This window comes from Peromyscus eremicus, chromosome 9 (assembly GCF_949786415.1).
Source record: "Peromyscus eremicus chromosome 9, PerEre_H2_v1, whole genome shotgun sequence".
Classification (NCBI taxonomy): domain Eukaryota; kingdom Metazoa; phylum Chordata; class Mammalia; order Rodentia; family Cricetidae; genus Peromyscus; species Peromyscus eremicus.
The window spans coordinates 74,410,552-74,424,056 of record NC_081425.1 but is presented as its reverse complement, the minus strand read 5'-3'; the positions used below and the strand labels follow the sequence as shown (position 1 = coordinate 74,424,056).

The window sequence follows — 13,505 nt, the reverse complement described above, 5'->3', positions numbered from 1 at the left end:
GACCAATAGTAAATTTGTGGTGAGTGGTACCTAGTTTCCTATGTCTACTGAAACATCATCTAAGGAAGCAGGCTTACATTAAAAGAGAATAGCTGTAAAGTAGCATTTATTGCTTTGTTGTTCTAACTTAACTTTTGATTTTGGAGATAGGCAATCAATACAGACAGCACAAATCTAAAAGTGTTCCCTAACTACAGAAAATCCCAGCGGGTCTCTATGTTGACAATTTTGCACATCAACCTAGCTGAGCCGGGGGCTCAGATATTTGGATAAACACTATTGTGGATGTTTGAGGATGTAATTTACTTTTAAGTTGGTAGACTTTGGGCAAAGCAGATTGTCTTCCATAGCACTCAATTGAAAGCCTGACTATTACAAAAGATAGACTTGCCCTGCTTGCACAAGGAGGATTCTTTGGCTTATAGTTTTCACAGTTCATTTAAAACACAGACTTTTTCTAGTCCCACAGGAGTCAGCCCTTGAACTTGAACTATAATCTTTTGAGTCGAAGGTCACCAGCCTCTACAGACCCACGCCCCGCCCCTTGCTACGTCCCCGCCCCCAACTGGCTGAGGGGCGGAGCCCTCCAGCCAATCCACTTTCTCCCGGGCCCTCCTCCCGCGCGTCTTTCAAAGACTTCCTCCGAACCAATGAGCAGTTAGAGGCTGAGCCAGGGCACGGAGTTAAGAAACAGAGCGAGGATATGATTGGTTGCTAGAAGGCACCGCGCCGCCTCCCACGCGGATGGACCAATGGGCTGACGGGGGACGGACTCGGCGCGGGCTGCGACGCGGATGCTGCGAGGGGGGCCGCACTGGTTACGGCGTGCCGCGTCCCGGGATGAAGCCGGTGAGTGGGGCCGGCGGGACCCGAAGGAGCCGCGCCGCAGGGACAGGCGCTGGCCGGCCTCGGCTGCGTGGCTGGGCGAGCAGCGGGGCGACTCGCACAGTAACCGCTCTGCACGCGGGGGAGGTGGAGAGTGGCGGAGCGGGGGCACTGCGGTTGGCTGACGGCCTGCGGGGGCTCACGACATCCCTGCCAGACAGGGCCAAGCCAGTAGGCTTGATACCTCCGATGCAGAGGCTGTCACAACCTGGTTTGTGGGTGGCTTGATGCCTCGAGTGCAAAGGCTTGTCACGGCCCGGTGTGTGGGTGACATCACGACTGCCACCCTCCCTCGGGGTCCTCTTGCCACTGCATCCTGTTGCCTGCAGTCAGAATCCCTGGGCATGGGAAAGCAGGGACGTCTAGCCTGTTAAGATTTATCCACACTTGGCTAGGAGGGATGAAGTGGATGGACCACACAAGCTTAAAGTCTTGGTTTTTGGGTTTTGGGTTTTTTTTTTTTTTGGGGGGGGGGGTTCCTAGCCAGGAGTTGAAGCCCCACCTAACCCATAGTTCCTACCTCACAACTAACACGCTACTTAGAGGCTTCATTTGGGTTCCGCTGGTTTTCATACCAAAGAGCATTCCAAAGAAACCCCAATCCATAGCCTAAGTCAGTTGTCATGCACTCCTCTTGCCAAGACCTTTATAGAAGAGCTCGGAAATCAAGCAGCCCGTTAGTTGGTTACTCTTGAGAGTCCTGTGTCCATGAGATGTCAGCTGTCCTTCACTCCTGCCTCTGACTCCACTGTCCCCAGAGAAGAGGAATATGCCATCTGATCTCTGAGTATAGAGGAACTGAATGCAAGGAGCTAGCCCTCTCTTTCCTCCTCTCTTGAGGTCTGCCTGCTTTCTGGTCCACTCTCTGGCATACAGGAGTCCTGGGTTGTCCAGCACTGCCTGGGAAGTGGTGGATCAGTCACATTCTGGAATGATGTGGGAGTCACTCAGCCACAGCATTCTCCTTTGGCCACTCAATAAAACTTTTTTTTAATATCCACTTGTTCTTCAAATGTCTGATCTCGAATGGTTCCAGCTAGAAAGTGGGAATGGTGTGGTATGTTTTTCTTCCATGTAGAAGTGCTGCATCCAGAATTGAGTTACACCTGCTGAGATCAGCATGTAAGGTCCATCTGGATTCTTCTAATCCAGTGATTCATAAAGATGAGGGGAAGCTGGTTCATGTATGTCCACCCATTTGCTAGGCTGTATGGGATTATTTTTTAGAAGGGGGTGAGCCAAGTTTCCACTGGCTTTGTCTCTTCTGAGTCCTCTCTACTGAATACACAATCCTCCGCCCACCTGCTCTCTTGTGTTTTCTTTTGAGCCAGCCTGGCCATGTATCCCACTGTCCTAGAACTTGTGCCTTAGCGTTCCCCCGACATCAAAGGCTTGAACCATCATACCTGGCTGAGCTCTTGAATTTTCACACTGATTGCTTAACTTCCCTGTCTACTTAGAAACCTGCAGTTTCTTCAAAGCTTGGCTTGATGGTCTCAGTGAAACTTTTTGCTGCTCCCTACATGGCTAGTCATTCCCTCCGCTCTCCAGCACGTGGTTTCTGCTGTTTTAGCACTTTGGCCATTCTGTAATTGTGCACATTGCTGTCACTTTAGCTTTCCTGAAGGTAGACGGTGTATCACAGGGTCTTCAGCTCTCCAGAGCATGTCAGGAGAAGGTCCAAGAAATGTTTGAAAAGGGACGGGCAAATCGCACTTCAGGGTTGAGGAAAACTGAACCAGGGTGAACTCAGGTGCCTTATTGGAGATTATCCAAGGACCAGTTCCAGGAGCCAGATATTCTTTCTCTTGGCCCAAGTCCAATTCTGCCCACCATACAGTGCTGTGATTAATCAAATGGTCAACAGTAATCATTTGTTATTGATATTGCTGGTCTCTCCAATTGTCCAGATCAATGACGAAAAAAAAAATCACAGATATTAATTCAGTGGGTGTTTAATCACGGATAGACTGTGTGAGAATCATATGCAAATGTTCCTTGCAGTGATTTAATATAATATCTCTTTTGAAGCCCATTTCAATACAAGCAAGTGAGTTTGATTCTTCAGACGAAGAGCCTAGTGAAGATGAACAGACTCCAATTCAAATTTCATGGTATGTTGGCATTTCAGGGGTAAGCTACAATATGTGATTGACATCATAGTTGGGCAAGATAGTGCATGTAACTGAAAATAACAAGTATTCTCTATGCCAACTCTACAATTTTTTTTTTTTTTTTTTTTTTTTTTTTTTTTTTTTTTTGGTTTTTCAAGACAAGGTTTCTCCGTGTAGTTTTGGTGCCTGTCCTGGATCTCGCTCTATAGACTAGGCTGGCCTTGCACTCACAGAGATCCGCCTGGCTCTGCCTCCTGAGTGCTGGGATTAAAGATGTACGCCACCACCGCCCGGCCCCCAATCCACAACTTTTTGAGAATCACACTGGCACTTGAAAAGATTTTTTTATTCTGAGCATTTTGAATTTTAGATATTCGGATTGGGATGCTCAGTTGGTCAGTCTATGCAATCATTCTAGAACCCTAAACTCTGAGCTCTGAAAAACACCTGGTCTCAAGTATTTGGGTTGCATACCACTGGGTCACTGGTGCTACCTGTGGGAGATCTAGGAGTCATTACCTTTTTGGTAAACTTAAATGAGCTTGCTCTTTGAAGACACAAATGGCATTGAAGTATGTAAGTCCCCCTTTCCAAACCTTCAATCATTAAAGGCCTTTCTTGCTCCCCACCTGATTAACCAATAACTGGTGTTTTGCGACCTCTGTAAAATGTTAACACACCCTTCCTCTGTGGCAGACACTCTTGTTGAGTAGTCTAAATTTCCATTTCTAGCTTCTTTTTTTTTTTTGGTTTTTCGAGACAGGGTTTCTCTGTGTAGCTTTGCGCCTTTCCTGGAACTCACTTGGTAGCCCAGGCTGGCCTCGAACTCACAGAGATCCGCCTGGCTCTGCCTCCCGAGTGCTGGGATTAAAGGCGTGCGCCACCACTGCCCGGCCCATATCTAGCTTTTTAAAAACTAAGCTTAGTAAATTTTTCTCCACAGGCTACCTCTGTCACGAGTGAATTGTTCTCAGTTTCTTGGCTTATGTGCTCTTCCAGGTAGGTAAGAACACTCAGTTAGCTTCCTATTAATACCAGGCAGATTTATGAGCCGGCAAGTTGCTCGGTGTGGTCCACAGTACGTCTCATAGACCAGTGCTGGGCAGCTTGTCTTTGGAACCCTTCAGGAACACCCTCCACACCCAGGGCTACATTTCTGACTGACCTAGTTCAGTGAGACTTAAAGCCCAGGTACAAATGAGGTTAAGACCATGGCCAGGAGCTCCTGCCTCGGGACTTCCGTCAGTGGAATTTGCGAATTTCTACAGCTCTAAGATTCTAAGAAATGAATATGTACATTTAAAATGGAACTGAAACATGAATAGCCATGTGAAATGACTTTCTACAGTAGCTTGTATGTACTCAAATATGCTTTCTTATACAACCCCAAGTAATTTTTTTTTTACTTGCCTTATCTGTAGGTTGTAAATTTAAAGATGTTAGAAGAAATATTCAAAAAGATACAGGTAGGTTCACTATGAAAAAAGTCTACTACTAGTTTGTTTAAGTCTGAAAATCTCTGTCTAACTCTTCTCCTCTCAATATATAAAATAATTTTTTATGACATTTCTAACTGTGAACTTCTTGCATGTGAAGAGGTATTTGTGATGGGCCTAAGGCCTCATCATTTATCTGAACATAACTTTGTTGTTCACGATTCTGGTTACACATATAAACTGTGTCTGATGTTAGAATGTGTCGGTTCAAGGGAGCAAAGTATGTAAACAGAAAACTGGCATACTGTGGTGCCCGTGTCTTTGAACACACTGTCTCTAGCAGACTTGACCGTGGTAGCATGAACCAAGCCTGAGCTGGGAGCCCCGGGATAGCAGTAAAGTTGTGTACTCCCGGTCAGATGTATGAAGCCAGCGTGCAGGTGGGCCTGGCAGTGTAAGCCATTTTCTTTGCTCATGGATGCTCATGCTAGTGCAGTCTGCACCCTCTAATCATAATCCCAACATTCTACCTGCACGTTTTATGACGGTGACAGCTGTGAAATTGCACAGTATTACTCTGATTGGGCTGGAATATTATAACCTGCTTGTAACACCAAGAGCTTTATCACACAAGTATCTACACTCGGTTTGATTCTGACCAGTACAGAATTTTTTAGGTCACTTACTTTCTCCTACTTGTTGTGGCAGGTTAATGTTCTGGTAGTTGGTTAATGTACTTTCTTTCTTTTTTTTTTTAAGATTTATTTATTCTGTATACAATGTTCTGCCTGCATGCCAGAAGAGGGCGCCAGATCTCATTACAAATGGTTGTGAGCCACCATATGGTTGTTGGGAATTGAACTCAGGACCTCTGGAAGAGCAGCCAGTGCTCTTAACCTCTGAGCCATCTCTCCAGCCCTGTACTTTATTTCTTACCTATCAAAAAGATGAGAAGCAAGTCAGCTGTGGTGGTGCACTCCTTTAATCCCAGCATGTCAGGCAGATCTCTGTGTGTTCAAGGCCACCCTAGTCTACATAGCAAGCTCCAGGCCAGCCAGGGAGACACAGTGAGACCCTGTCTCAAAAACAAAAAGGACAAAAAGAGACTAATAGTTGAATTGACCCTTGTGGTATCTATAAACATGTTATGCTTTAGGTATACATGGTAGGAAATAACTTGTAAGTTCCATTGGGAGGACATAAGCAAATACTATTTAAATTATTGGTTCAAAGCTAATCTTAAACATTTTGAGGTTTCCTATTAATTTAGTGGATTTTATAACAGGAAGGTCCTAGATTTTTTTTATTAACAATGAAATCACACGTAGAATTTATTATATAGAACAGATCGAAACTCTTGTTAGGAGACCTAGAACTTCCTCTGGGAAAATCTGAAAGCCACCATATTTTAGACTCGTCCAGTGTGTATGGAAGACAAATAGAAAATTATCCCCTCTTTTGAAGGCTTTATTAAGTATATTAAGATTATTTTACAATTGTAAAAATGTAATAGTTTTATCAAGATCAGACTCAGCGGGCCTTGATGGTACATGTCTATGATCCCAGCACTTGGGGAACAGAGGCAGGAGAATATCAAGTTTTAGGCCCCTTTAGATTATACAGCAAGACCCTGGCTTAAAGAACAAAAACAACTACTATCTCAGAGAAGTGTCTTCACAGCCACAAATGGAAGCTGTGTATGTGATGACACCTTCTAGCTGCCATACTAAAGAAGAGAAAACATAACCAATGGATGTGGTAGGGCACGCCTTTAGTCCCAGCACTCAAGGTGGCGGGGGCAGAGGCATGCAGATCTCTGAGTTCAAGGCCAGCCTGGGCTACAAAGGGAGTTTCAGGACAGCCAGAGCTGTTAGACAGAGAAACCCTATCTCTAAAAACAAAACAAAAAAGTTAAAACATGCAAAATCAATTTTAATAATTTATCTAATATATCCTAATATATCATCATTATTAAAGAATCAGCCTTTAAGCAGAAAGCAAATTATCATTTTTATCTTGTTTTTTTAGTATACAAAATAATGGGATTTATTACAACTTTATTATATTTGCTCATGTTCTCCTCACCATCTACCTTCCTCCCCCCAGGTAGTCCCCCTCTGATTTCATGTCTGATTAAGTATGTGTCTGTTTAAAATATAAGTTGCTCATGTGAGACAAAACATGTCATCTTTTTCTCTCCTCCACATTCCCCTCTTTCCTCAGTCTCCCTTTAGATCCTTCCTTCTCCACATAATCTCTGTCCTACTTTGCTATTTTACATAATCCATATGTTATATATACTAGGAAGAGCATATATACTATCACATATATTATCTCCACATGAAAGGAAGTATGCCATCAAGCATATTATTAGTAAGATGATCATTTCTATCTTTTTATTCTCTTTGTCTTTAAAATACAGTCTATGTTTTACATCTCAACTGCAAAGGCTTTGTACTTGGATAGATAAATATGCACAGGTTGGGGCTCGGAATTATTTATTGTGAACTAAATAATCCAGAATGAATGCTGCCATAAAGAAGGTCCAGAAGCTAGTGAGACGGCTCAGTAGTTAAGAGTGGGTGCTGCCCTTGCAGGGGACCAGAGTTCGGTTCCCACAGCCCACTTGGGGGGCTTTTACCCACCTGTAACCCCAGGGCCCTCTTCTGGCCTCCACAGGCATCTATACGCATGTGCACAGACCCCACAGAGATATACACAGAGTTTAAAAAGGAAATTTTTTTTTTTTTAAGTTCCAGTATAAAAAAAAATCCTAGAGAAATAGTTCTTGGTTCACACTATTAAAAGAGCTAAACCATGGAAGGTTAGTGCAGTTAATAACCTTATTTTCTCAAGACCTGGTCTATAAAAGGAAATCCACATTGGTGTGGTATAGTGCAGATCCAGGGAAAGAACACAGGAGCTCTAGCTGGAGATAATTTATAATGCTTACCCCCAAAATGAAGGGCAGCATGAGAGTGAACATGGCTGATTTCATGGAAACAACAGCCTAAAAACAGTGTTATCATTCCTTCTCAAGAGTTTAAATACTAATTATTAAAGGCAGTATTTATTGCAAAGAAAAGAACAAGTTTTGTGCTATATCGATACCATCAGCCTGTCTTGAAATTCATTCAAAAGCATTTTATTTATAAATCAATCTGGTCTAATTCTAATCGGCTTTTGGTTCGGGTATTTCCATCAGATATTTCAGATTTACAAATTGTCACGTGTTAATTACTTTGGTTGAAGAACGTAACTCCATATTTTCTCTTGACGGTATTTAAACATGCCCTGTTTTATGTGTGCGTCTGTGTGTGCCTTGGTCTGTTGGCAGAGGAACTAAAGAGCTACGGGATCCAAGATGTATTTGTTTTCTGCACCAGAGGGGAGCTGTCAAAATATAGAGTCCCAAACCTTCTGGACCTGTACCAACAGTCTGGAATTGTCACCCATCACCACCCAATCCCAGATGGAGGGACTCCTGACATAGGCAGCTGCTGGGAAATCATGGAGGAGCTGGCCACCTGCCTTAAGAGCAACCGGAAAACCCTGATACAGTATGTGCTTCTTTCCCTGGACACCACACCCGCAGCATGCCAGTCAAAATGACTCCTCCCACTGGCCAGCCATGGCCGCCCTCCTGCTGTCAGGACTAGAGAGCTAATCACGGAGAGTGCCAGCACAGGCCCTGGGGGAGGGAAGTCCTCGCATACTTCCGTTACTGCACTGAGTGGATCTGAGCGTTTATGGAGGAAGCATTTTCCTTCCCCCTCCACCAAAAACGTGTGCCATTATTCTTGCACTGCCCCGTCTCACTCATTTATCACCTCAGCCTATCAGTTGTTTTCATAGCAATGAAGTCACTTGTCTTTTAAAATTCACAGAAAAAAAAAGTCCCGACAGTAAGCAATCTTTTAAAGTATGACTTAAGGAGCTAAGGAGGTAGACCAGTTGATAAAGTACTTGCCACTCAGGTGGGAGGGCCTGAGTTTGATCCCCAGCACCCGAGTAAAAAGCTGGCATGGCGGAATCTCCTATAAAACAGCCGACCCATCTCGGGGTAATGCAAAGGCAAAATTTCAGAATACACAACTGTGTCTAATTTCTTTGTAAGTATATGCAAAATAGCATCGGTGCAGCTGCTAAAACGTGACGTTTAGGCCCATTTTTCCAACAGATCCTAAATCTTTTTCTCAAGTTTTAAAGCAACCTCTATTTTGTGGAGATCTAAGTAGATGGGTGGGTGGATGGTCCTGCATTGGGAGAAGCTTCAGGCTCCCATAAGATCAAAGTATCTGATGGCTAGGCTTTTCCCTATTTCCCTGCAATACAATTTTTAGAATCTCTGAAACTGACGAAAGCCAGTGTTGTCCAGCTTTGATAGTTGACCGTTGTTTTCCTGGAAAGTGTGGTTTTGTAGAACTGTTGGCATCTTCCCAGTGCCAGGTCATTTCCACTACCATTCACTGGCTTCTTACTCTCTGCCAGCCTGTGTTCTAAGCCCGTTATAAACACTGCCTCATGCAACCCTCAGTCTGATATAGGTTCTATGATTAAGACATTTCACTGGTAAAAGGTTTAAAGCAAGCCCAAAGACCTTGGCCAGTTTCAAGATTCCAACCCCTCTCTAACCCTCTGTGATCTGAGACCTCTGTGCTTGAAATAGATGAAGGATCATTGTGTGGTTGGCACTTGGTCCAGAACCACTCAGATTTTACCTAAAAGATAAAAGCCTTGATTCCGGCCGGGCAGTGGTTTAATCCCAGCACTTGGGAGGCAAAGCCAGGCAGATCTCTGTAAGTTCGAGGCCAGCCTGGTCTACAGAGCGAGAGCCAGGACAGCCACCAAAACTACACAGAGAAACCCCTGTCTCGAAAAACAAAACAAAAAAACAAAGCCTTGATTCCTGTTTGTTTAGTGCTCCGTTACTCAGACGTAGGTCGTGGGGTTCAGCAGTCACTACCGCAGCCTTCTTTGGCCCTTACAGGTATTCAGAATACCTCCCCACCTGAGTGAGCACACACTGCTTTGGGATGGTTAACTCAGCAATGCTACTCTGTGTGTGCAAGGTGCTGTGCTGGGTGTCGGAGAGGTAACAGTAGGCAGAGGAGAGTAGGTCTTGAGCTGTAACTTGGGATAGAGTGAAAATGGACATACCTCAAAACTCTCTTTCCCTTTCAGCTGTTACGGAGGACTTGGAAGATCCTGTCTTGGTAAGAAATCTATTTTCATTGACTGTTTAACTTCAAAGTAGGCAGACTCCTTTTGGGGGACCTTATCTCACTTTATATTTAAAGGAAAGAAAGCACGATGTAAGTTTACCAAGACTCGGGGATGGAGTAAAGCCTTGACCTTGGTTTTTCCTGGGAAGCCTGGGTGGGCTTGCCGGCTGTCCTCGGCTGGCTCAGGAGGGTCACTTGCAAGTCTTAGCACTGGTGTCTTGTTTTTTCTAATGTTCTTTCCATGGAAGTGTTATGATACTGACAGAAAATGCTAAATAATATCTGAGTGACCTAAGTATAAAAATCACCGCACTCCAAAGACAGAGGTAGGAGGATCGGGAGTTCAAGGCCATCCTTGGCTATATGATGAGTTCAAGGTCAAGCTGGTGTACAGTGAGACTCTTGCTCAAACTCCAAACAAATATGAAATAACAGCAACAAAATATAGTTACTTACTGTGTATTAATTTTTTTAATTGATTTATTTTGTGTATAAGAGTGCTCTATCTGCATGTACGCCTTTATGCCAGAAGAGGGCATCAGGTCTCATTATAGATGGTTGTGAGCAATCATGTGGTTGCTGGGAATTGAACTCGGGTCCTCTGGAAGAGAAGCCAGTGCTCTTAACCACTAAGCCATCTCTCCAGACCCTGTGTATTAATTTTAAAGTGTGCTACCAAAAAATTATAGAAATGCCTCACTGTAGTAAGTTATTTTTATTGTAAAACAGGATAAACAATATCCAAATTAACAGCCTTTGTAGATGAAAGGATACTGTCAAATGAAAAGACTGTCCATAGAAAGGGGAGGGGGACAACGGCATGTATTTGGTAAGGGAATACATCTAGAATATATAGAGTACTCCATATAGACAGACCACCATGGCAACCAGTGAGCAAAGGATCTGAGTAAATGTTTCCCCAAAAAACACATGAGAACGCTGCCCAGCAGTGTCAGCCAGCCATGGCTGTGATGTGTACAAATGGAAAGAACTGGTGAGCATCCGAGAAACAGGAACTCTGCACTGCTGTTGGGGATGTAAGACGGTGCAGCTGCTCCTTAAAATTATTCTGTTTCTCAGAGTTACCATGACTCAGAACTCTACTCCTAGCCCTGTACATGAGACATGGAACCCATGTTCACACAGAAACGTGTAAGCCAATGTTTGCAGCAGCAAAGCAGTTAGTATGAACCATGTTAAAACTCAAGATCAGGCTAACTCTCAGGAGTGCAGGATAAAGGGTCTTTTAGTCCCGTGCAGCAATCACACTGAACAGTTTGCTGTGACAACAGACATCTGATTGGCTAGCTAGTCTCTTTTCCACAGACCCAAACCAGTTTCTTAATAATCCATTATTTTTCGGTTATGTTCTCAGTAGCTGCCTGCCTCCTCCTATACTTATCCGACTCAGTATCACCACAGCAAGCCATAGACAGCCTTCGAGATCTCAGGGGATCTGGGGCGATACAGACCATCAAGGTAAGAGCGGGACTGTTCTCGTCTGCTGCAGTGGCCTCTTCAAATACAATGTAATAAAAATGAGTGCAAGAGGGCCTTGAAGCCGATATGCCAAAGCCGTGATGCACATAAATGGGTTTCTCTTTTACATTTATATTTAAATGCAGCCCAGGTGTCTGCACAAGCCACTGAATTTTGAACAAAATAAGGATGTTAAAGTTTGTGTTTCACTCTCTGTGGGATCTGTGACTGTTCAGCTCTGTCCCAGTCAGCTCTGGGGCTGATGCTCACACTCGGTCAGGAAATGGCTACTGTAAACATTCATTTTCTTGGGTAGACTTGCAGCCCAAGCAATCCAGAGATCCTACTGTGCCACTGAAATGTTGATGAATGGTATCAAAACTGCGCAGCAGTGCTTATATTATTGCCCGTTGCCATGGATACCAGATGCCTTCCGTTCTCCCGAACACTTCAAAACAAGGCAGCAGCAACATGCAGGTGTGACAGATCACAGATGGCGCTGTTTGTGCACATCTCTGAAGTTCATTTGCCTTCCTGTGGTACTCTGTCTCAGCTTTAGGCTGTCAGCAGCGTGGGTACTTAGGAATCCTCACCCTTAGGCTGCCTGTGGTCTGAGTCTGCCTTCCCAGACTCAGCATCAAGTACCGTGATTTACTATACTAACTCATCAGATCAAGCAACCTGCTTCTCAAGGTTTAAATACAGACATTCGTAAAATAAACCTTAACTGGATCTACTTTTCTACACAAGTTCTGAAAATAGAACTCCCTTTATTCTGTTAGCATCAAATACTTCAAATTGAGGAAATTCAACTCTCCTCTTTCAAACAAAGCCATGGTCTGATATGTGTATGCATTATACATGTGTTGCATCTTCTGGGTCGCTGAGAATGCAGCTCACACTAATGTGGGTGTCGGCTCATCACCTGGACATTTTGTAGCTAATGGGCCCCCCCCCACCTCTCCCGAGGAAAGCCAGCACGATCAGGTTTCACTATCAGCAATGGTGGCTGCCAGAGCTGGCTTTTGGGAAGACATTTAAACTTTAAAAAGTCACCCAAAGCACTTACTTATCTGTATAATGATGTTTGGTTTTTAAATTTATTTATGAAAATTATTCCAAATGGACTGTCATCAAAAGCACCAGGAGCTTGGGCTTCTACCAACAGGTACACGTTATACTATGTCACTACTGCTAAAAAGAATGCCTTCTTCCATATTCAGTAGGGAAAAAAAACACAAGCAAAAAGTAGGCCCTTCCACACTGGCCAGAGTCTTTGACTATTAGTCCCAGAAGCAAAGGAAACATTCTATAGACTTAAAATAACCCTCTTGTGGATTCCATGCTGCCTTTTGTCAAGGGCAGCTTCCTTACTCAACCTCACCCCTGCCCCTGCCCCTCCCACCTGCCCTCGCCAGCACCTCCTCCTCCTGTTCTTAGCAAGTATGGGGTCTACTCCGGTCCCAGTTTTCTGCAGTGTATTTCGACATCTCTCTCCTCTTTTTTTCAGCAATATAATTATCTTCATGAGTTCCGGGACAAATTAGCTGCATATCTATCATCAAGAGATTCACTATCAAGATCTGTGTCAAGATAATGAAGATTTCGAATATATGACTAGGTGTGACGTTTCCAAGTTCTCCAGCATAATTTGTATTGAATTACCAAACTTCTAGTGCTACCATCCTGAATATAAATGTTCTGTGCGGATACCCCGAAAGCTCTGAGTCGTGAAATCGCCGTTTCAGCACAGAGAGGGCAGCAGAGTTGGCATACAGTTGTCTTTCTAGAAATGCACTGGCTGTCCTAGCTTACCTAGAGAGGACGCCAGGGAAGGAAGATGAGAGACACTGGGGGGTCACTGTTTACCATACTTGGGCCTCATCTGACTGTCACTAAGAATGAAGTGTTTGTATGCATACCTATACTTAACTTTAATGTATGTGTGTGGGCACAATAATGACAGTGTGCATGTGGCGGTCAGAGGACAGTGTGCAGGGGTCAGTTCTCTTCCTTCACATGGGTGCCAGGATCAAACTCAACCATCAGGATTGGTGGCAAGTGCTTTTATTCGCTGAGCATTTCTCACACACTACTACTTTTAAAAAGCTTTTTATGCCTCCTCCCCTGAAAATTTTTTTTCTACTTCACTGCTTATAGAATTATAAGGGACTCTGTCAACTCCCTCCCAGAGCACCAGCGCACCCCACCAACATGGGGACAACCTAGTGCTTCTATACACAACTAAGACTTTTCTTTTAATTTTTTGAAACAGGCTCTTACTATGTAGACCAGGCTGGTCTCGAACTCTCAGAGATCCACCTGCCTCTGCCTCCCAAGTGCTGGGATTAAAGGCATGTACCACC

General features: G+C 44.0%; 1 protein-coding gene across 1 annotated transcript; it reads left to right on the top strand.

Annotated features, from left to right (window-relative positions):
- Positions 1 to 664: 664 nt before the first annotated feature.
- LOC131920086 (cyclin-dependent kinase inhibitor 3-like) lies at positions 665 to 12,859 on the top strand. Its single transcript, XM_059274504.1, has 8 exons — positions 665 to 849; positions 2,917 to 2,999; positions 3,943 to 3,998; positions 4,421 to 4,465; positions 7,773 to 7,995; positions 9,620 to 9,651; positions 11,036 to 11,139; positions 12,650 to 12,859. The coding sequence occupies exons 1-8, from the start codon at positions 745 to 747 to the stop codon at positions 12,734 to 12,736; spliced, it is 735 nt and encodes a 244-aa protein (XP_059130487.1). The 5' UTR covers positions 665 to 744; the 3' UTR covers positions 12,737 to 12,859.
- The last annotated feature ends 646 nt before the right edge of the window (positions 12,860 to 13,505 follow it).

Excerpts from the sequence above, each read along its gene's own strand:
- LOC131920086 (XM_059274504.1), top strand. The coding sequence starts at position 745 with ATGGACCAATGGGCTGACGGGGGACGGACTCGGCGCGGGCTGCGACGC. Across the intron at positions 7,996-9,619 it reads AACCGGAAAACCCTGATACA|CTGTTACGGAGGACTTGGAA; the intron begins GTATGTGCTTCT and ends TTTCCCTTTCAG. Across the intron at positions 11,140-12,649 it reads GGGCGATACAGACCATCAAG|CAATATAATTATCTTCATGA; the intron begins GTAAGAGCGGGA and ends TCTTTTTTTCAG.